General features: G+C 38.0%; 1 protein-coding gene across 1 annotated transcript; it reads right to left on the reverse strand.

The window, feature by feature from the left end:
* Positions 1-21,401: 21,401 nt before the first annotated feature.
* Positions 21,402-24,565, reverse strand: LOC149812657 (disease resistance protein RPM1-like). The gene is made up of 2 exons (XM_089991723.1): positions 21,676-24,565; positions 21,402-21,445 (listed from the first exon to the last, which is right to left on the reverse strand). Exon 1 carries the CDS (start codon positions 24,498-24,500, stop codon positions 21,732-21,734), a length of 2,769 nt encoding a protein of 922 aa, XP_089847849.1. The 5' UTR covers positions 24,501-24,565; the 3' UTR covers positions 21,402-21,445; positions 21,676-21,731.
* Positions 24,566-24,953: the final 388 nt, after the last annotated feature.

Consider the following 24,953-nt stretch of genomic DNA (forward strand, 5'->3'; position numbering starts at 1 on the left):
CCCACGTTCTTAAAAATCGTTCTCCTCTCCTTCTCTCACCTCTTTCTCACTCTAGCTCCTCTCTTCTCTCTTCTCTCTCCTCTCTCTTGGTTCTAGCCTAGACCAAGCCCACTTGCAGTGAGCTTGGACCTGCTTATCCCAAACTGAGCTTTGTTGGTTAAGGCTCACTTGACCTACCAGGTTAGCTTTTCTCTTTCCTCTTTTGTTTTGGGCTTAGCCTAGGTCAAACCCACTTGACCTAGACTTAGCCTAGTTGGGGTGGACTTGGATCCACTTAACCTAGTTGGGACATGACTCCATGGTCCTGACGGTTTGATCTTCTCTACATTTTTCTTGCTTAAACGCAACCCATCTGACCAAACCTAGCCTAGTTAAGGTAGGTTCGAACCCAGTTGGACCTAAGCTAGGTTAAAACCGGCTCTTAGTGTAAACTTCGTCGGATCGCCTTTTCATCGAAAGTTGTAAGAGATACTCTTGGTTGTGACTATACCAAACCTAAAGGACATGTCAACCATGACCTAGGAGTGCCTCAACCACCTCGTTAGAGCACTACCGCATAGCTTGGTAGGTTTGTGTAGTAATTAGTGTCAAAGTTCTACTCTTCTCAAATATATATATATATATATATATATATATATATATATATATATATACTTATTCTTTTAAGATTGTTGTTGTGTCGACCGATGTCAAGACTCTTGCTTTCTGTATATATGTATTTGCTTATGCTTTTAAGATTATCATCGCGTCGAACGATGCCAAGGCTTCAGATTTTTGCAATTTGCTTATGCTTTTAAGATTGTCATTGCGTCGAATGATGTCAAGGCTTCTGCTTTCTGCAATTTGCTTATGCTTTTAAGATTGTCGTTGCGTCGAACGATGCTAAGGCTTCTGCTTTTCGCATATTATTTATATATATATATATATATATATATATATATATATATATATATATGCATGTATTTGCTTATGCTTTTAAGGTTGTTGTTGCGTAGAACGATGCCAAGGCTCATGCTTTTTGCAATTTGCTTATGCATTTAAGATTGTCGTCGCGTCGAACGATGCCATGACTCCTACTTTCTGCATATATATATATATATATATATATATATATATATATATATATATATATATATATATATATATATATATATTTGCTTTTTGCAAGTTATTTAGTTCAGTTTTTCCTGTCAAACCTTAAATATGCTTTCATTTACGCCATCGCACTGTATCGCATAGGCTTCTGCTTGTATTACATATATATGAGCATAAATAAGCATTAAATGAAGATTTATCATCAAATACGATTTGATATGCTGCTCATCGATCAAGATTCTGTTTGACGAAAGAAGCTCCTATTGAAAAGGCTTTGCTCTTGCGCAAAATTACTTTTTTTGTAAAACCTAAGTTACTTGCGCATAACCTAGCTAAGGCCTAAGGTTCTAACGAACCATGATATATGCGAAGTATGTATAACGATGCACATCTATCATCGAGTTAAGCGTAGCATTTTCTTTGTCAAAAAGAGAAAGTGCTGCAGAAATTTCTGAAAAGATGTTCATTGAACTTAAAAGAATGCAATACTTTCTTTGTCAAAAAGAGAAAGTGCTACTAAAGTTTTTAAAAGAAGCTCAACAAGCTTAGAAAGAGGATATCACGTACTTTGTCACACAAAGAAGGTGCTGCCAAAATTCTAACAAGTACTTTCTACAAAGTAGAAAGGATCGCCATGCTTCTTGTGTCAAGCAGAGGGAGTGTTGTCGAAATATTTGGCAAAAGACTTACCTGAACTAGTTTTAATGGCACGATGATGCCTCTATTGTCGGAACCCTGCCGGAATGACTCATTTCATCTTTACCTGTAAGGGCACCCTACTTGTAAGAGCCGATATGCCAAAGTAGTTGTTGCACCTTGACTAGGCTAAGTGCTCGGTGTGGCTGCATACACTAAGCAGTTGATTCGATGTGATTGTTGTATATGCATGCTCATATTGAATTTTGTTATACAACTAGACTCAAAAGGGCTAGAGTGTAGAAGTTCGTTGTCCACCCAAAAGAGGTGAAGCGTTCATGAAGGTCGTAGATGTCGAGAGCGGAGTTATGCATGCATATGAATAAAACTTAACAATAGTCTCTTGACCATAAAGTTGGACCGTACTTTAGAATACTGAACGGGGTTGGGGTACATATTTCTTTAGTGCAGAACACATTAATTACTCGAGTGGCATTCAAATAACCTATAAAAAACAATTATGCCATCGAATCCCTTCAGGACTATTGCTCATCGTGGAAGACGGTGATGGTACAGTCTGAGAGTGGTACGTATTTATCATGAACCAAAGAGTTCAAGGGACCTCCTGTCACTGAGAAGGTTTTTGGAGGTCGGGTTATCCCGATATGAGTTCTACCGCCCCATTATGGACAGGGTCACTCAAGCATCTGAAGTATCTAAAATACATGAAATAATAAACCCCTAAATGGCTTTGTTTGATGTTGAAGATAAGTTATCCTGCGTACCAAGGGGTGAACGAATTAATATCAAAATAATGCATTAGTTCTAGGTTCAGTGATGTATGAATATAAGAATAAATGAGCGTTATTCTGATAAGGCTTGTATAACCTTGTGAAAGGTGTTGAGATCAATATACTATTTGATCGATAGAGCAAATACCCGTATTGTATCCATACGACTAAGGTAAGCTTGAGGAGCTCTCACTTGGATTCGTGTGATATGAATGTGCCAAGTCTTGGAAATTTGAGCTTAATGTTATAATCATAGCCCAGAGGAGGCTTTCACGATATACGCTGAGTCGTAGAAACTTGAGCATCGTTATTACGAACTGTGACCCTAAGTGGTCTGTGTATTTTCATGAGTTTATACTTGATTTGTTTTGAATGCTTTCTTACCAGACCAATGATGGTTCTGACCCGATTTAATGAGGAATACAAGTATTAAACCTGCGATGCGATATGCATAATAAGGCATCATCGAGTTCTAGAGTTTCTCTAGACAGTGTTACATCGCTTCTTTTATAAAAATTAGTTTTATAGAATATTATTTTTTCAAGAAGTGGTGTTTGTAATAAACAACTCATTTTGATAAATAGAACACTTTGGTGGTCAATGAGTGCTTGGCCATATACCTGTGACTTCTCCCGTGCTTTCTAAAATCGATAACTCATTATCATCAATTTCTGTTGGTAAAAACTTTTTCTAAGTTTCATTGCAAAGAAAAAAAATCATGAATTTTCAACTTAGTATCGTTTTGAAAATCTGAAGCGTTACACAGATACTCAACAATAAGAGGAGTTTTACGCTATCAGGACAACGACCGTAAGAAAGACAGGCAGAGCCACAGTAGGCAAATTCTCTTATCCTAAGGGCATTTTCTCCATATAAATATATATAAAAAAAGTCGATAAGAATAGGTAGAATGCAGTAACCAACATGACAATTGTCAATGAATCACTCCTTATTGAAGCATACACTTTTGCAGCAAAAAGAACCATGTTTGCAATATTTGATATCCTGATGGCAATCCTCTCACTTCTAGCAACCTCTTCATGCTCTTACTGAAATATTACCACTGCGACACCAAGTGTTATAAGCAAGGCATACCAATCCCAAGTTTCCAAGAGAAGAATATGAGAACATAGAAAACATATCATCAAGCTTACAGGGATCAAATTAGTGTCATACTTATATCACTACAATTTTGCTAAAAACATACTAACATTCAAAACAGTGTCATGACTTGGCCGCTAGCTTTTTTACACTTTTTTTTTGGATAATTCAAGGAAAAAACCCATCATGGACCACACATTAGCTGACCTCTGGTTGGTCAAAAGCTTGAGGTCCCCCGTGCCCACCAGGGAGTACACTCAATTTCGGCCTTGTGGCAAGGGACGTCACCCATGGGTTTTGAACTTGAGATATCTCGTCAACAAGACATTCACAAGTCACTTTTACCAAATGAGCAGAGCCCCTATGATCACTTTCTTGTAAATTTATTATACTTTGGTTCAGCAAATAAAAGACAAATCATCTAACGAAATAGCATTCCATAAGAATCAAATATCTGCACAAGATTCAGCCCTTGCATACATATCATTTATAGATGGACAAGATTGTCATCACCAACATTTGATCTTTAAGTACCAGCGGTGGCTCTGCGTGGTTGGTAGGAGCTGTCAGTGCACGTCCCCTTGTGGTGGAGACATTTCAGGTTCAAAACCCCATTGGAACGTTGAATAATAACCGGTGGGGTCTGCTTAACCCCAGCTTGCCTTTCAAAAAAACAAAAACACATTTGATCTTAAGCAAAACTCCATTTCACGGTAAAAATTAGGTGGTCAAGTACCTTTGTTTGGATTTACTAAAGGTTTATTTGAACTTATCCATGTTTTATTCCTGATCCCCAAAATGCCATTTCTTCGTTCATTTTGAATAAGCCCAAAATGATGTTTGATTTGCTCCTAGATCTCTTGCATGTAATTTTTCCTACTCCTTCAAATGTTTGACACCCACAATGCATTCAATCTTTTTATTTATCTCTTTGTGAATTGCACGCTTGTAACAATAGGGACAATTCCAATTGACCAGGTCAGTAATCCAGTATTTTTTTTTGTGTAACTTTCTCCATTGCACACAGTGATTTTCTGTGTTTTAGATAGAAAATTGCTGCGAACAGCAATTTTTTGTGCTTTGTGTGGCTTGAGTACTTTGTAATAAATTTACCTGCATGATCACTAGATCATGCCTTTTAGAAACATTTGGCGATTCCTTCTTCTTACGGTCACCATGTCGAACACAACTGGTGCATTCCAAAATAACTATAGCTGAGATTTTGACCTTTGGACATAAACCTCCTTTGTATTTTGGATTTCCTCAACTCCATTCGGAAGAAAATAGAAGAAGAAGAAAAAAAAATCCACTAAATTAACTGTCATAAAACTGGACAGATCTATGAGCAACTTGATCTGATAACCGGTCTCGAGCCAAACTGTTAAACAAACAATAACTCCAATAAATTTGTAGAGAATAAAAGTGATGGAGATGGCATAATCCAACAATGGAATAACATAACAGTTTTTTCTCTCTTTCTGAGGGACAAAATAACAGGTATTTGTCCAACAAAAAACTGTAGCACTAACGTTGCGTTTGTGTGTCACGGCAAGTGGGCTGTTTCTGCATAAACACATCGATGGGTGTGTATTAACTTGCCAATGTACAAAACTCCACTGAGTCAACCGAGTTTTAGCATGACTCAGCCGAGTCATGCATATATAAACATATATGATATATATTTTATATATAATTACATAATATTATATGAAATATAATATAAATATTATGTATATTACATATAAAAATATAGTTATACATGCATTAATGATATTATATATTAAAATATTATAAAAAATATCATATAATGCATATTATATATAATATATTGATAAGATACTATAATATATATAAAAGGGGTGTAGATCGGATCCACACTGTATATGAATCCAAGATCCACTTGAAAAACTATAAATAGAGGTCCTCACTCAGTTAAAAATCATCCCTCCCTCCTTCTTTCTCCTATTTCTCACTCTAGCTCCTCTTTTCTCTCTTCTCTCTTGGTTCTAACCTAAACCAAACCCACTTGCAGTAAGCTTGGACCTGCTTAGCCCAGGCTATGATCAGTTGATTAAGACTCACTTGAGCTACCAGATTAGCTTTTCTCTCTCCTCCTTTGTTTTGGTCTTAGCCTATGTCAAACACATTTGACCTAGACTTAGCCTAGTTAGTGGGCTTAAACCCACTTAACTCAGTTGGGACATGACCCATCGGTCCTGATGACTGTACCCTTTTCTTGCCTAAACTCAACCCATTCGACCAAACCTAGCCTAGTTGAGGTAGGTTTGAACTCAGTTGCACGTAAGTTAGGTCCAAACCGGTTCTTGATCTAGACTTCGTCGGATCATCATTTCATCAAAATCTGCAAGAGACACTCTTAGTTGTGATCGTACTGGACATAAAAGACGTGCCGACCATGACCTAGGAGTGCCTCAACCACCTTGTTGCAGCACTACCACATAGCTTGATTGGTTTGTGCACTAATCAGTGCCAAAGTTGTACTCTTCTCAATATATATGTATTTGCTTATGCTTTTAAGATTGCTCTCGGGTCAAACGATGTCAAGGCTCCTGCTTTCGGCATATATATATATATATATATATATATATATATATATATATATATATATATATATATATATATATATATATATGTGTGTGTGTGTGTGTGTGTGTGTATTTGTTTATATTTTTAAGATTGTTATCGCGTTGAACGATATCAAGGCTCATACTTTCTGCAATTTGCTTATGCTTTTAAGATTATCGTTGCGTCAAATAATGTCAATGCTCTTGCTTTCTGTAATTTGCTTATGCTTTTAAAATTGTCATTGCGTCGAATGATGTCAAGTCTCATGCTTTCTGCATATTACATATATATGTATTTACTTATCCTTTTAAGATTGTTGTCGTGTCGAACGATGTCAAGGCTTCTGCTTTCTATATTTTGTTTATGCATTTAAGATTGTCATTTTATCGAACAATGCCAAGGCTCCTACTTTCTGCAAATATATATTTATGTGCTTTCTGTTAGTTCGATTTTTCTTGCCAAACCTTAAATATGCTTTCATTTACGCCACCGGGTTATGTCACACAGACTCATGCTTGAATTACATATAATTTTGTATATATGAGCGTTCAAATATAGATTTATCACCCAATGTGATTTGATATGCTGCTCCTTGATCAAGATTTTGTTTGACGAAAGAAGCTCTTATTGGAAAGGCTTCGCTCTTGCGCAAAATCATTTTTTTGTAAAAACCTAAGTCACTTGCGCATGACCTAGCTAAGACCTAAGGTTCTAACGAACTACGATAGATGTGAAGTATCTACAACGGTGCAAATTTATCATCGAGTTAAGCATAACATCTTCTCAGTCAAAAAGAGGAAGTGCTGCAGAAATTTCTAAAAAGATGTTCATTAAGGTTAAAAGAACATAATGTTTTCTCTGTCAAATAGAGGAAGTGCTGCCAAAATTTCTGAAAGAAGCTCAACAAGCTTAGAAAGAGGGTAGCATGTTCTCTGTCACACAAAGGAGGTACAACCAAAATTCTAACAAGTACTTTCTGCAAAGTAGAAAGGGTCGTCACGCTTCCTCTGTTAAGCAGAAGGAGTGCTATCAAAATATTTGGCAAAAGACTTACCTGAACTAGTTTGAATGGCACGATGATGCCTTTGTTGTCGGAATCTTGCTGGAATGGCTCATTCCATCTTCATCTGTAACGGTACCCTACTCGTAAGGGCCGATATGCCAGAGTAGTTGTTGCGCCTTTACTAGGCCAAGTGCTCATTGCGGCTACATACGCCGAACAATCGATCCGATGTGATATGGTATATGCATGTTCATATGAAATTTTGTTATACAACTAGACTCGTAAGGGTCAGAGTATTGGAGTTCGTAGTCCACTCAAAAGAGGTGTAGCATTCATGAAGGCCATATATGCCGAGAGCAGAGTCATGCATGCATATGAATAAAACTTAACGATAGTCCTTTGACCACACAGCTGGACCGTGCTTCAGAATACTGAATGGGGTTGGGGTATATATTCCCTTAATGTAGAACATACTGGTTGCCAAAGTGACATTCGAATATCCTATAAAGAACGGTTATGCCGTCAAACTCCTTCCAGACTATTATTCACCATGGAAAGACGGTGATAGTACAGCTTGAGAGTGACACATATTTATCATTGGCTAAAAAGTTCAAGGGACCTCCCGTCACTCAGGAGGTTTTTGGAGGTTAAGTTATCCTTAAGATCTAAGGATTGAATCCCACTACTACAGTAGAGGATGCATCCGAAATGTCCTGGTGGAGTTATCCCGGTCTAAAGTATCTAAAATACATGAAATAATAAACCCCTAGATGAGTTTTCAACTTAGTATCGTTTTGGAAAATCTGGTGCGTTACACAGATACTTTACAATAAGAGGAGTTTTACGCTTTCAGGACAACGATTGTAAGTACGGAGGGCAGAGCCACTGCAGGGAAGGTCGTTGATCCTGAGGGTGTTTTCTCAAGATATATATATATATATATATATATATATATATATATATATATGATAATTGCCAATGAATCACTCTTTATTTTTCATAAATAAAAATACCATGTTTGCAATTATAGCTCCTTATTGAAGCATACACTTTTGCAGCAAAAAGAACCATGTTTGCAATATTGGGTTTTGAACTTGTGAGATCTCGTCAAAGTGATATTCACAAGTTGCTTTTACCAAATGAGCAGAGCCTCTGTGAGCACTTTCTTGTAAATCTATTATACTTTGGTTCATCAAATAAAAGAAAAATCATCTAACGAAATAACATTCCATAAGAATCAGATATCTGCCCTTCAACCCTTACATACATATCATTTAAATGCACAAGATTGTCGTCATCAACATTTGATCTTAAGTACCAACGGTGGGTCGGAGTGGTTCGTAGGAGCTGTCAGTGCACGTCTCCTTATGGTGGGACATTGCAGGCTCAAAACCCCATTGGTTTCTGCCTAACCCCAGCTTGCCTTTAAAAAAAAACATTTGATCTTAAGCAAAACTCCATTTCACGGTACAAATTTGGGGGCCAAGCACCTTCGTTTGGATTTACTAAAGCTTTATTTGAACTTAGCCATGTTTTATTCCTCATCTCCAAAATGCCATTTCTTCATTCATTTTGAATCAGGCCAAAATGATGTTTGATTTGCTCCTAGATCTCTTGTATGTAATTTTTCCTATTCCTTCAAATGTTTGACACCCACACAATGCATTCAATCTTTTTTATTTATCTCTTTGTGAATTTCACCCACAATGCATGCACGATTAGTATTAGGGCTGCAAATGGATTGGATATGCATATGTTTTTACACACCCAATTTTTTATGATGCTCAAGTGCTGTCATTTGGCACACCCTAACTTAAAAAATCCCTTAAAGATGAGTACAACCCATATAATTCTAAGAGAAACCTTCAAAAATGTCCAAAACACCAAAATTCATTAGTTTTCACAGCAAAAACTTTTTGCCGTTGATCACTGGACGGCAAGAGTTTTTACTGTCCTTTAGTTGGCTCCTTTTTTGTTCGGACAACAAAAACTTTTTGTTGTTAGATCGTCGACAAAAGTTTTTGTCGTCCTCCTTTTAGTCTAAACAGTAAAAAGTTTTTGCCATTAATCACCGGACGATAAAAGTTTTTGCCGTCCTCCTTCCATCATTTTCTCTTTTGGTGTGTTCGCCATCCCCTTAGGTCTACAGCAAAATTTTTTGCTGTCTATTATAAGACGGCAAAAACTTTTGACTGTTACCCTGAATGTCCAGATAGGCCTAAGGCTCATACTTATCCTCTATCCCAACATACATCCTCATTTTAGGATTCTAACATTTTAGTATAAACAGTTTGATGCATATCCATGGCATGGACGTCACTGTACCATGACATGGGACCCACTTTGCAATGACCCTTATTTATTTTCTATAAATAAACCTGTGATAAAGTAACGATGCAGATGGTATCAAATATAATTAATTTCCTGTAAAACCCACGCAGTGGTTATAGGGGTGTCAACGGATCGGGTTTACCAGGACCCGATCCATACCAAACCCTATAGGGCCCCGTGATAAATAAGAAGACCCGATTAAGTCCCAGGTCTGGATTTGAAGGTCCGATTAATACATGGTTCGGGGTATAGTTTGTGAAATTTTATACCAAACTCGGCCCCGACCTGAGTTCCGATTAAGACTCGCAATTTTTCAATGTAAAAATGATAAAAAAATAGTGTATGGCCAGGGTCTGGTTTATGTAGGTCTTAACAGGTCCGAGTATGGTTTATCTTATATTGGGTTCAATTAGACTCAAGTCCAGACCCACCATACCCAAAATTTGGGGCCAGGTCTGGTTCCACTTGGGTCTGAACCAAACCCAACCCGTTGACACTCCTAATTGGTTAGAGTGGTACTTGATGTAATACGGTGGAAACCCATACATGAAATCGATTTTTATTGGAATTATACCCGTGTCTTGCTTGGTGGGTGTCCTTTTCGGGTTAAGGCACTCACCTTGGGTTTAATATCTAAGAAGAGGGCCCATAAGAGATCCCCCGTTCTGGGCATGTTCCTCGTCATTAAAAACCGGAAATATCATTTTCTGCATTTCGGATTGACATAGAAAACCAACTTGGTTATTTACCATGTCATAAATTAAAAACACAGGGAACCTCTTGATTTATGGGTACGGGTCAAGTTTGACCCAGACCCGACCCGTACAAAACCCTATAGGGTCAGGGTTTAGTGATAAATAAGAAGGCCTGATTAGAATCCGAGTTGGACCTGAAGGGTCCTATTAATATATGAAGCCAGGTATGGTTTGTGAAATTTCATACCAGAGCAATTTTCAAAAGAAAAGAAAAGAAAAGAAATTTGGACACCAACTTTATTTCATACATGTGAATATATGACGAGCTCAGGCTGTATTATTTCAGACCAAGTTTGAAACTGGATCTGAACTTATTCATCGAAAAAGAAAACACCTAGCTATCTCATTCGACCATCTCATAAAACTATAACATCTGAACAGCTTGTGAATCACTGAAAGAACACAGTGGCTGCATTTATTTCAACGATAATATACATCAAGCTTTCCAATGCGTTGGAGAATATCAAACCACGAATTCGGTTTTTATGGCAGTATAAATACACAAAATATCAGTACTTTAAATCCTAAGAGTAGGATAAAATGCCAAATCAATACATTCATCATTGTCTTATAGAACATAATATGAAGACAGTAAAGCATATATTTATAATTATAAATTAATAAAAGAGAGTGAAGCTCAAGACCCTGGCTCTTCAACTTCAAGAGGGCTTAAAGTAGGCTACCACAAAGCATCTTTAAGCATTTATTGACTTGCAATATATACTTCTCTGTAATCAAACATGTGAGATTGTCAAATGGCATGTGAGATTGTCAAATGGCAAGTGTGTGGTCTCTCTCTCTCTCTCTCTCTCTCTCTCTCTCTCTCTCTCAGGCTAACTAGCCACATTGGAAGTACAAAATCATATGAAATCGCAAGTGAATGAAGCAAAGAAAAAAGTTGAAAAAGAAGTGAAATAGAAAAATCGCACTTGTGAATAAAATTTTCTGAAATATGTGGCTTTACCTGATCATACTTCCTCTCTACTCCACCCACACACTTTCTAATCTTGCAAGTCTTATAAGAAAGAGCTCCATTAGCTTGGGAAAACCTCCTGATATGTCACACCTTAATTCTTTTCCATCGTAAGCCTCGTAGAGGTAAAGATGCACCAAATTTGGCAACGATTGGAGGGTAGAAAATGGATCTTGGCTTAATCTGGAAAGGGTCAGTCCCAACCTAGCAAGGTTGCCGAGGGAGCCGATCCAACCTGACAACTCATTCAGACGTGCATATATTTGGATATCTTCAAGACATCTTGGTGGGTGCAACAAAGATTCCAGTTGGAGAGGCTCTTCCTCATCAATACCAGCTACACGGAGTGTAAGCAGGTCTTTCATATTTGCAATGGAGGCACAAAGGTGATTTCCATGTTCCCTTCTCACCATGAATATCTTAAGATTTTTCAGTTTGGTCAAGTTACCGATCCCTTGAACAATCTCTGTAGTAGCAAAGACTTCATAAATCTTTACTAAAAGGTTCCAACTATGCACAAGATACTTGCTTTAACTCATATAAAGCCTTTTTGTGCCGAAATACAATAGCACTAGGATCTTCTTATAAATAGCCAGCTGGATGCTCTATATACACCTCTTTCTAAAGAACCCCATAAAGAAAGCCATTCTTCACATCTGGCTGACTAAGTTTTCATTCATAATTTACAGCAAGAGAAAGGTCTATATGAATTGTGCTCATACATACCACATGATTGAAAGTTTTGTCGAAGTCAAAGACCATGCTCCTAAGTATATCCTTTTGCCACTAACCATGCTTTATAACGTTCAATGCTCCCATCACTCTTGTACTTAATTTTGAACACCCAACGACAATCCACAACATTTTTATCTTTGGGCCTTGAAACTACATCTCATATTTGACATTCATGTAGTGCTGAAATTTCTTCATTCATAGCATCTACCCATTTGGGATTCTGGCATGCCTCATGGTAGAATCGTGGCAATTATGTAGTAATGGCACCATACGAAACCCATTGTTGTGGAGGATGTCAGAGGAGTAGGAGACAATAGACTGTTTTCAGTTGTAACTAACTTTGGAGCAACAACAGATGAAGTTGGACTTGAAGTAGAGATTTCACATTCAGATTGAACACCCAGACTGCTGTATATGAGATGCAAACTATCTTTAGAACTTGACTAGAAAGGTGCAACTGGTTCGTCTAGCATAGTAGATGGCTCTGCAGCTTTCTCACGAGTGTAGATTCAAGTTAAAAACTGAAAAGATGATGCAGTTCATTGATTTGAATTGCTATGATCAGATCTGTCTACTTCTCTAGATGATGCCATCATGGGAGTACAAGTTGTCCTCTCACTAACTGCAACTGTATTTTGTGCTGGTGAAATGTTGGTACTCGACCTAAATGACTTAAAATCTATTGCATTATATTTATTTTCTGCACAAATGCTAAAAGCATAATCATCTTCATGGAAAACATGTCTTGAGATGACCAATTTTTGAGAAACAAGATTGAAACATCGCTGTCAAAAATACGCATCATCATATTCAACAAATTGACACTCTTGTGCCTTAGGTGCAAGTTTGTTTCGTAATAATGCATGTATGTAGACAAAGCAGTTGCTCTCAAAGACTCACGTAAATGCATAGTTAAGGTACTTGTCATGTAGAAGAGAAAAAGGGGTTTCTCCTCCTAGCTTCGTTAGAAGCATTCTATTGATACAATACACGATCATATAAAAATCCTCTGTCTAAAGATCCTTTCGAACTCTGAAATATAATAGAATCATTAATGATGTCTCAACTATGTGCTGATGCTTTCTCTCAACCACCCCATTTTATTGAAAGGTTTTCGGGCAAGCATGTCACGTATTATACCATTTTCGTGCAAATAATCATTAAAAGTCAACGAAATGTATTCACCACCACTATCACAATAGAAACAAAGATTTTTTTGAGAAAATTGAGTTTCAACATAGGACTTGAATCTCTGAAATATTTGAAAGATTTCATCTTTATGTTTTAAGAAATAAATTTGTGTATACTTTGTGAAATCATCAATGAAAATAACATAGTACTTGAATTTAGACATATAAAGAATGGGTATTGGGCCCCACACATTAGAATGAACCAACTCAAATGGGAGTGAAGCTCGTTTATTAACCAACTCAAAGGGCACTTCACGTCTTTTACAAATACGATACTTGAAACATAAAACAGACACTTTCGAGGCAGTATCCTTTAAAGGAATAAGACCTTTATTACATAGAGTTTGAATAAAATGAGAATTGTGATGCCACAATTGAACTTCTTTATTGGGACTAAGAACTTCTGAAACAAGAAGAGGCAATTCACTGTTGGGATTTTGGTGACCTTCATTCATGACATAAATGTTTCTGACTCTTTCTCCTTAAGAGAGGGTCTCTTTTGTAAGAGGGTCCTTCAGAAACTGAAAGAGGAGAGAAAACAATATGAGGTTTAGTTCAATCAATCGATTGAGAAACAAAAATAAGATTTCAATAAATATTGCCATTGAAATTGATCATTTGTAACCTAGGTTAGCTTACTGACATTCTTAAGTTAGAGGAGGATATCCAAATGTAGGTGGATCAGAGAGGAGGAGCACAACACTCATTATTTTCACTTGATGGCCACTAGAAACATGCAATGCAAGAAAATTCACTCGGTTCAAAGGGAGGATGAATGTACAGTTGTTGGACAAGAAGAGATTTTTAAAGAAGCTTTAGAATATTTTTCCAATTTGTTCTTGCATACTACAACAGATCCCAATTCCTTTGAAGGCAATTTGGCACTGCTTGTCTCTCCGGTAGAGAATGAGAGTGTTTTTCCACCCATTTTAGACAAGGAGATATCTTTTGTGGTCTTCAATCTTGATAGCTTCTCTAATAGTTTTTTCACCTCCTTTAGGTCTATTATTGAGGACGCTGTGAGGCCATCCAAAATTTTTTTTAAGGAAAAATTTTAACAAGTATCAACATCTCCCATATCATTCTCATTCCTAAGGAAGAGGTAGCACATTCTCTTGAAGTTTAGGCCTATTCTCTAGTATACTTTTTTGTATAAGATAATTACCAAGATAATGGTGTTTAGAAGACTCATTCTGCAGTGAATGATTTCCCATAACTAGAGAGCTTTCTTGAAGGGGCGTACTAGTTAGGAAAGCATCCTTATTGCCCATGAACGGGTGGCTTCTATGGCTAACAATGAGGTTTCTTCTGTTATATTCAAAATGGATCCCGCTAAAGCCTACCATCGTATGGACTGGCGATTTCTAAAAGATACGCTTCATTGATTTGTGTTTGATGGAGGTTGGATATATCACATTATGGAATGTCTGTCCGCCCCTAAGTTGGCAGTGATAGTGAATTGAGAGTCATATCTTATTTTTAAAAGTGGGAGACCGCTTATCTCCTTTCATTTTTCTTTTGGTCATGAAAAGACTAAGTCGTCGTTTGTTCCAAGCCGAGGAAGCCAGCCACTTTCTGTTTCGTCTGGGATTTAGTTGGAGTCACTCATTTTATGTTGATAATGTTTTATTTTTTATCTGAGACAAGAGAATACCAATTATAATTTTTTAGATATTAACCATGAATTTTAAAGCAAAATCATTTTTTTCTTAGCTCAGAAAAATCTGTTTTCATCATAGTTTGAAAACTCATAGGGTTAACCCGATGACTCAGCCTAGATCGTCCACGTACTGGGTTAAAAACCAATACAACTCGCCAATGTACAAAACTCAGTCGAGTCAAGTATATATATTTTATATATAATTATATATATTATATGAAATATAATATAAATATTATGTATATTATATATAAAAATATAATTATACATGCATTAATAATATTATATATTAAAATATTATAAAAATATCATATAAAATGTTATATTGATAATATACTATAAAATATATATATATATATATATATATATATATATATATATATATATATGTGTGTGTGTGTGTGTGTGTGTGTGTGTGTGTGTGTGTGTGTGTGTGTGTATTTGTATTTTCTATATAAAAAACTTAACATGACTCGTCTGAATCACAAATCACTCAAGGACGAGTTGAGTGACGAGTCACCGGGTTTTAAAACCATGGTTTTCATTCCCCTTAACATTTTCCAAAATCAAATGCATCACATTGGTTTCTGTTGTAGTTGGCGAAAGGCCTAACTTCCCATCAAGTATTTGGGTTTGCCTCTTTTTAAAGCGTGGCTTAGCGCATTCTTGTGTGAGCTACTCTTAAAAAAGTTTTGAAACAGGCTTGAAAATTGGAGTAGCAGGATTATGTCTATTGCTGGAAGGTTAGTGCTTATTAAATCCATCTTGGCATCTTTCCCAATCTAATGGATGTCCCCCTTCTTTATTCCTATTTTGGTGATATGGAAAATGGAAAGAATCATGAAGAACTTCCTATGGTGTGATACATCCTCCAATCATCACTTTCACTTAGTGGTTTGGAATAAGGTATGCAGCTTGAGAGAAATGGGAGTTGGGAGTCAAGTTTCTTCGGGATCACAATGCTGCTTGCGTGGCCAAAATGAGATGGGTGATTCTAAAGAATCTCCCTAAGCCTTGAATTTTGATGCAAAACAAAAAAGTATTTATTTGGTTTACAAAAAGAATAAGGGAATAAGACCTTTATTACATAGAGTTTGAATAAAATGAGAATTGTGATGCCACAGTTGAACTTCTTTATTGGGACTGAGAACTTCTGACACAAGAAGAGACAATTCACTATTAGGATTTTGGTGAGCTTCATTCATGACATAAATGTTTCCAACTCTTTCTTCTTAAGAGAGGGTTTCCTTCATGAGAGGGTCCTTCAGAAACAAAAAGAGGAGAGAAAACAATGTGTGATTTAGTTCGATCGATCGATTGAGAAACAAAAATAAGATTTCAATAAATATTGCCACTGCAATTGATCATTTGTAACCTAGGTTAGCCCAAGATTGTCCAACAACAATTGATAGAGAAATCCATCTTCGAGACGAGCTTACTGACATTCTTAAGTTAGAAGAGGATATCCAGATGCAGGTGGATCAGGGAGGAGAACCACAACACTCACTATTTCCACTTGATGGCCACTAGAAACATGCAACTCTGCCAAATTCACTCTTTTCAGAGGGAGGATGGATCTACTGTTGTTGGACAAGAAGAGATTTTTAAGGAAGCTTCAGAATATTTTTAAATTTTTTTCTTGCAAACTACAATAGATCCCGATTCCTTTGAAGGCAATTTGGCACCGCTTGCCTCTCAGGTAGAGAATGAGAGTGTTTTGCCACCCATTTCAAACGAGGAGATATATTTTGTGGTCTTCAATCTTGATGGCTTCTCTAGTAGTTTTTTCACCTCCTTTTGGTCTATTATTGGGGACGGTGCGAGGTCATCAAATTTTTTTTAAGGGAAAATTCTAAGTATCTCATTCTCATTCCTAAGGAAGAGGTAGCACATTCTCTTGAAGTTTAGGCCTATTCTCTAGTATAATTTTGGTGTAAGATAATTACCAAGATAATGGTGTTTAGAATAACTCATTCTGCAGTGAATGATTTCCCATAACCAGAGAGCTTTCTATGGCTAACAACGAGGTTCCTTTTGTTATATTCAAAATGGATCTCGCTAAAGCCTACCATCATATGGACTGAAAGTTTCTAAAAGATACGCTTCATTGATTTGTGCTTGATGGAGGTTGGATATATGACATTATGCAATGTGTGTCTGCCCCTAAGTTGGTAGTGGTAGCGAATGGAGAGCCGTATCTTATTTTTAAAAGCAGGAGACCCCTTATCTCCTTTCATTTTTCTTCTAGTCATGAAAAGACTAAGTCGTCGTTTGTTCCAAGTCGAGGAAGCCAGTCACTTACTGTTTCATCTGGGATTTAGTTGTAGTCACTCGTTTTATGTTGATAATGTTTTATTTTTTATCCGAGATAAGAGAATGCCAATTGTAACTTTTTAGATATTAACCATGAATTATAAAGCAAAATCAGTCTTTTTGTTAGCTCAGAAAAATCTATTTTCATCATAGTTTGAAAACTTGCAGGGTCAACCCGGTGACTCATCCCGGATCGTCCACGCACTGGGTCAAAAACCAATACAACTCGCCAATGTACAAAACTCAGCCGAGTCAACCGAGTTTGCTTGACTCGGCCGAGTTTGCCCATGATTCAGCCTTGTCAAGCATATATATTTTATATATAATTATATATATTATATATAAAAATATAGTTATACACAAGGTTGTTAAATGCGATGAGGCAAAGCAAGGCGTTGAGCTTGTTATGAAGCGAGGCATAAGCCTCGAGGCGTTGAAGCGTAAGCTTCATGATCAAAATAATAAAATATATAATATTAATAAAATAATAAAAATTTTAAATAAAAACTACTAATAAATGACAGTATAAAATAAATTGTGTCCTCACAAGATCAATTAAGTTCCAAATCCTCATAGTGAAACTTTGAGAAACCAGAGTTTGAACCTAGAGATTCCCTCTACATTGGTCTAAACTAGAGCTTTAATGTCATTTTTACCCGAAATCACGAAAATTAAGAAGAAAAATTATAGAATCAAATCAACCATCATGCCGGAAACTCATCGGAATCCATTCAAGAATGAAGAAATAAAGAAAGGAGATGAGCAAACAGGGGAGGAAGGGTGGTGGTGCTACCTCAGACCATGCCAATCTGGAGCTTTATCCTTCCAGATTAATTGATAACCATCCTTGGAAATACAATACAGGATTAAGCATATAGGTAAGTCTGGATTTTGAGCAACCAATTGATGTTTAATGGCTCAGTCATAATGAATAAAAATTAAGGCAAACCTCATTAGTTATCAGGCAAAGACATTATGACAAACCCCATGCAGATGCATAACCCAAAACCGATCGGTGCATAAAATTTCCAAGAAATTATTTTTTTATCTTGCCCATTATTGACTTCTTTTTTTCCTTTTTAATCAGTTGAGCTGTGAATTGGACAGAGGAAATAGGACAAGTTCCAGTTCAATGAAGCCAGCAGATGAGATCGGATGGCTACAACAAGCAACACACGAGAAGCATGACCCATCGTTTTCCCAGCCGTCCAACCAAGGAAGTGCAAAGCAAGGAGCAGAACTCCATGGATGCGTTGAAGGCCCAGAATCCAAGTTGCAGGAGAAGAGTCAAAAAAGCGTTAGCAAGCACAGAAATGAGAGAAAAAAGGCCGACAGGAACTGGCCCTACAGGCGATGGTTTGCTTTCGGGTGCTGATAACCCTTGCCAGCTGCTAGCTTCTTGTGTATCAGCTTCATAAATTAAGTAAACAACAGGATAAAACTGAGAACGCCTCACTGCAACGCCTCAGTACCTTGAGTGTGCGCTTCACCTCTGAGGCGTACGCTTCAGGTACTGAGGTGTACGCCTCTCACAACACTGGTTATGCATGCATTAATAATATTATATATTAAAATATTATAATTCTTTATATAAAATATAAGCTTAACATGACCCGGCTGAGTCATCGAGTTGACCCGACCGAGTCACGAGTCACTCAAGGAAGAGCCGAGTGATGAGTCACTAGGTTTTAAAACCATGGTTTTCATTCCCTTTTACATTTTTCAAAATCACATTGGTATCAGTTGTAGTTGGCAAAAGGCCCAACTTCCTATCAAGTATTTGGGCTTGCCTCTTTTTAAAGGGCAGCTTAGCGCATTCTTGTGTGAGCCACTCTTAAACAAGTTTTGAGACAGGCTTGAAAATTGGAGTAGCAGGAAGGTTAGTGCTTATTAAATCCATCTTGACATCTTTTCCAATCTAATAGATGTCCTGTTTTTATATACCTGTTTTGGTGATCTCGAAAATGGAAAGAATCATGAACTTTCTATGGTAAGATACGCCCTCCCATCGTCACTTTCACTTAGTGGTTTGGAATAAGGTATGCAGCTAGAGAGGAATGGGTGTTGGGAGTCTAGCTTCTTCGGGATCACAATGCTTGCCTGGCCAAAATGAGATCTGTGATTCTAAAGGATCTCACTAACCCTTGAATTTTGATGCAAAACAAAAAATATTTATTTGGTTCACAAACTTACTACCAAGAGCTCTCATAGATGGAGGAGTCTCTATTATGGATAGTGTAATATTTGTGAGAGTGGCACATTGGTAATGGGGAGCGAACATCTTTTGGATCGATCCACAGGTTTCCACAGTGAAAAGATCAGGTGCAATGTGATTGCACAAATATTTGTGCATTAAGCACCTGATCACCCTCCATCTTGGGGACAGGGCCTGTCAGGTGTGGGACTCAAGACCTGTTGGAAGGCGATCAGATGCTTAATGCACAATTTTTGCGGAATCATATTGCACCCAAACCGGACTCTCGCTTCCACAATGCCTTTGATAGATCATTTGGGGTACCGATTAATAAATCCATTTTTAAGTTTCTTCATGACTTAAAGGTGAAGGAGGTAGTGCTGAATGGAGAAGAATGAGCGATAGATATTCCCTCATTGGTGGTGGGGGTGTGCGGTTAGAGGAGATCATCCAGCATCCAGATGAGGAAGATAGTGTATCAAAGACAAGTGTCGCACTACTAAATGAGCGTGGGTCCATTCGTTCACACTACCCCAAGCTACCTCACTTTCAGTTCATATTGTCCAAGGGACACTACCACTGACAGCCCACACTTCTGTTTGCTCACCCATGATGTCTCTTGGGTTCTCAACACCCAGTAAATGCTGTTTTTGTAAAAAAAAATAGAGGAAACGGTGGACCACCTTTTTGTTTTGTTCATGCCTCTTAGGTTGAATCAGACTTGGACTAGATTTTCTGGTATAGTATCAGGTCTGGACTCAGGTTTAATCCGGTCTATTATAAGAAAAATCATACCCAGACCCGATAAGAAAAATCATACCCAGACCAGTTCTGGTATAGTATGATCCAGAACTGGTCCATACCTAGTAAAATAATATTTTTTATCAATTTTACATTGAAAATTTGTGTGTCTTAATCAAAACTTGGGTCGGGCTTAGATCTGGTATAAAATTTCACAAACTAGTTTGGTTTGTCACATATACGTGCCTTGGAAAACCAACTAAGAAGTGGCTCAACTCAGTTTCGCTCATCCTATAGGCTTGTCCATATTTGGGTTGTCAAGATTGCACAAGTTTACTTGTTATAAGTATCTGAGTCGAGCATGAATAGGAGCTGTTTGTTTTGGCTCATCTTGTATATTCTCATTCAAATTTTTGAACTCATGCAACATTTTCAATGTTGCGGCATCTAAATCGTGGGTTGGGGAGGCGTGGTTATATGTTCGGGACGAACACTATGAGTGTTGTGTTAGCCGTTAACCTTTGAAAACCTCAGCAAATTCCCATAAATCTCGAGCACGGGAGATTGGAGAACATGGCTAATGTTATTGGATGGCAAGTGAGTTCTCCCCCTCTTTAGTGCCTCGGCATCCCTCTATCCATGGGGAAGCCACATCCGAGTTATTGTCAAGAGATGGCTATTAAAATTGACAATTGTTTAGCTCATAGTTACCCAAAGTGCATCCTTAAGGGAGGAAGTGCGCTTCGGAAGCCGGAAACGCCACACAAAGTCGCTTCTCAAATCATTTCCTTTTCGTTTTCCATTCATATTTCTTCCGCTTTGACTGACCATGGGTCTTGTTTTACCAAGAGAAGACCAACATGTGCATATATGACGAGCTCATGCTGTATTGTTTCAGACCAAGTTTGAAACTGGATCTGAACTTATTCACCGAAAAAAGAAAACACTTAGCTATCTCATTCAACCACCTCATAAAACTATAACATCTGAACAGCTTGTGAATGACTGAAAGAACACAGGGACAACATTTATTTCAACCATAACATACAACAAGCTTTCCAATGCCTCTTAGAGAATATCAAACCACAAATTCGGTTTCTATGGCAGTATAAATACACAAAATATCAGTATTTTAAATCCTCAAGGGTACGATAAAATACCAAATCAAAACATTCTTCATTGTCTTATAGAACATAATACGAAGACAGTAAAGCATATATAAAATTATAAATTAATAAAGAGAGTGAAACTCAAGACCCTGGCTCTTCAACTTCAAAAGGGCTTAAAGTAGGCTACCGCAAAGCATCGTTAAGCATTTATTGACTTGCAATATATACTTCCCTGTAATCAAACATGTAAGATTGTCAAATGGCAAGGGTGCTCTCTCTCTCTCTCTATATATATATATATATCTATCTATCTATCTATCTATCTATCGGGCTTCCTAACTACATTGGAAGTACAGAATCATATGAAATCGCAAGGGAATGAAGCAAAGGAAAAAGTCGGAAAAGAAGTAAAATAGAAAAGGCTCAGTTGTGAATAAAATTTTCTGAAATATGTGAGTTCACCTGATCATGCTTCATGACGGTTGCTTGGGATCGTTTGTTGTTACGATCCTACATCACTAGAGCCGCCTGCTGTACCATGTCCCATCGCGAAGTTTGCTAGCCTCGATTATTGCAAGGATGTGTTTGACCATTGAGTGATCTTTCCCTCCACGCCTTTGTATGCTTTCTATCAGCTCCTCCGGCATTTCTGACAAACAAAGCTGTCGGATGGTGTTCATGTGTTGAATCCCATGAGGCACCTTCTTCATCTCCTTGCACTCTTGGATGTATAGCTTTTGAAGTTTGGGCATCGCTGTCTCCTTCACCCACACACTTTTTAAGCTTGCAAGTCTTATAAGATAGAGCTCCTTTAGCTTTGGAAAACCTCCTGATTTGTCGCACCGTAATTCTTTCCCATCGTAAGCCTCGAAGAGGTAAAGATGCACCAAATTTGGCAACGATTGGAGGGAAGAAAATGGATCTTGGCTTAATCTGGAAAAGGACAATTCCAACCTAGCAAGGTTGCTGAGGGATCCGATCCAACGTGGCAACTCATTCAGATGTGCTTGTATTTGGATATCTTCAAGACGTCTTGGTAGGTGCAACAAAGATTCCAGTTGAAGAGGCTCTTCCTCACCAATACCAGCTACACGGAGTGTAAGCAGGTCTTTCATATTTGCAATGGAGGCACAAAGGTGATTCCCATGTTCCCTTCTCACCATGAATATCTTAAGATTTTTCAGTTTGGTCAAGTTACCGATCCCTTGAACAATCTCTGTAGTAGCATTTATGCCCGAGAGTTTTTGAAGGTCTGTAACCATGCATATTCCCTTTGGCATTTCACATCCCACCAACTGCTCGAAGTTACGGGAAGATTTAAGCAGCGGAAAAGCACATAAGTAGTGCAAGCTCTTCATCTTTGATGTTTCCTCTGGTAGACTTTTAATTGGGGTATGTCGGATATCTAAGGTTTGTAGGTTGTGGAGCTTCCCGAAAGAGCTTGGGAGTCTCCTGATATTAGTGCGACGTAGGTTCAGGTACCTCAAATGAATTAAATCACCCAGAGCATCGGGCAGTTCCTCAATGAGAATGCCTTCTAGATCCAACACCCTCATCAATCTAAAACAGGAAAGCATGGTAAAGAAGGAAGAAGGCATGATACCTTTCTCAAACAAGAATAGGGAGCGAAGATGCGATGCACTTTGATTGCTCAACGAAATGCCTTTATGGATGTCATTGTGGAGTGACAAACGCCTAATTCTTTCATTAATCCTTGCACTTTTTTTTGTTAAAACAGTGCAAAAATTCTGATTCTTCGATGTGGATATAACGAATTCACGCAAAAGGTCGTGAATTCGGCATGATTTTATTCCAAGTTCTCCTGTCTTCCTGCTCACAGTTTGGAGTAAGCTCCTTTGTATAAGCTCATCAAGGTACTGCCTCCCTACCTCCTCTAATGTTATGCCCTCTTTGTTTTCTACGAGCCCCTCAGCCACCCATAGTCTGACCAGCTTATTTGTTTTGATTAAATAATCCTCTGGAAAGACACCACAATACAAATAACAAGATTTGAGGTGCAAGGGTAACTCCTCAAAACTCAAAGAAAGGATTGACCCCACTCTACTACCCAAAGGATGATTGACATCATTGAAGTTTGAACTAAGGCTATCATGAACAATTCTCCATTCATGTTCAAATTTCCTTTTGCGCCACATAATACCTCCTAAGACTACAATGGCAAGAGGTAAACCGTCGCATCTTTTTACCAAATCGTTGCATACTTCTTTAAGATGCGGAGGACAAATGTTTCGAGGCTCATCTCTGAATGCCTTCTTACAAAATAGGTGCATTGCTGTTTCATTAGGTAGGGGTTGTAGTCGGTAGACAAGGCCCTTCAAACCAACTCTATCTTGTATTGGGTGAGTAACTTCTTTGTTGCGAGTTGTGATCATGATTCTGCTTCCACTCAGAGTGATTGGTAATGCAATTTGGATCTTTTCTAAAACATTTAGACTCCACACATCATCTAACACAAGAACGTACCTTTTATTTTGAAGGTAAGAATGGAGCGTTGGCTCGAGTCTTGAAATGTCCATCTTCTCTATGCCATCTGGATAAATCTCCTTCCTTGACTCGTAAAAATCTCTTATGCAGGATACTAGAATCTTTTCAACATCGACAGATTGGGAGACAGAAACCCAAGCATAGCAGTCAAAGTGACTCTTTACTGCTTGGTGATTAAAGACTTTCCTTGCTAGGGTAGTCTTTCCTGAACCTCCCATCCCGACCAGAGAAATTGGTGTAAGTTTTTGGTCTCCCCCTGTCAACCACCCTATTACTTTTGTGATGTCTCGGTCGAGTCCCACCAAATCTGGTTGTTCATCAAGAGGGGCTTCTCGGCGATGTTGGAGCCCTCCAAAAGCAATTCCTTCTTGCAATTCCTTGAAAGAATATCTATTTTGTCTTTCCTTGAGGCTCACCACTCTGGCCTTGATGGATTGCATTTTTTTTGCAAGTTGATGACGGGTTATCCAACGCGACGGTGAGGAAGAAACCTTTTTCAAGGAAGCCCTAAATCCACTAGATTGTTGTCCTCCAAATTGAAGCAGAAACTCATCAAGGGCATCCTCGATATCATATGCAACTTCCCTCACTTGTTTGACCCACTCCTTTATACGTTCATCATCATCCTTTCTTCTATCAGCGTCCTTTAAGAAGGATTTCATGCTTCTCAATTCCATCTTCAATTCGACCACTTCATCTCCAACTCCTCTCAGCAGCTGCACTTCATGCAACACCAAGGCTTCCAACTTATTGAGCAGGTACTCCACAGCAAATTGAGCCATCGCTCAAGCTCCTCCTATTCCCTGATTTCCTCTACCTCTCTCACTCTGCACCTCTTGATCATGCTCTCTTTTTTAAAAGAAGCTCGCAGTGGGAGTGAACGGTGAACTTTAGCAAAACTTGGATGAGTCAGCAGTACTGAGTCAAAAACCAGTACAGTTGAGCAGTTGAGAGCAATGACTGACACAGCCAGAGCTGTCCCTTCGATGGGATGTGTGGAGGAAATGTTTAACGATCTGCATTAATACCAAAGGGCGGTGGATGGTTGCGATTGCCTTCCATCAGCAGTCAATGACCCTGGTCCAGGTCTGGGTGAATATATTAATACTCGCCAAACTGTAGATATACCAAAAAGATCGATTCGTATTAAGGCTGCAAATGGATTGGATATGGTCGAATATCTGATCTGAGTCCGATATGTTTTTGACACCCAATTTTTTATGTTTCTCAAAGTG

This window comes from Nuphar pumila, chromosome 16 (genome assembly GCF_984573655.1).
Source record: "Nuphar pumila chromosome 16, dmNupPumi1.hap1.1, whole genome shotgun sequence".
NCBI classification, from domain to species: domain Eukaryota; kingdom Viridiplantae; phylum Streptophyta; class Magnoliopsida; order Nymphaeales; family Nymphaeaceae; genus Nuphar; species Nuphar pumila.

What these genes read in the sequence shown, in the direction of transcription:
- LOC149812657 (XM_089991723.1), bottom strand. Translation starts at nt 24,500, where the DNA reads ATGGCTCAATTTGCTGTGGAGTACCTGCTCAATAAGTTGGAAGCCTTG.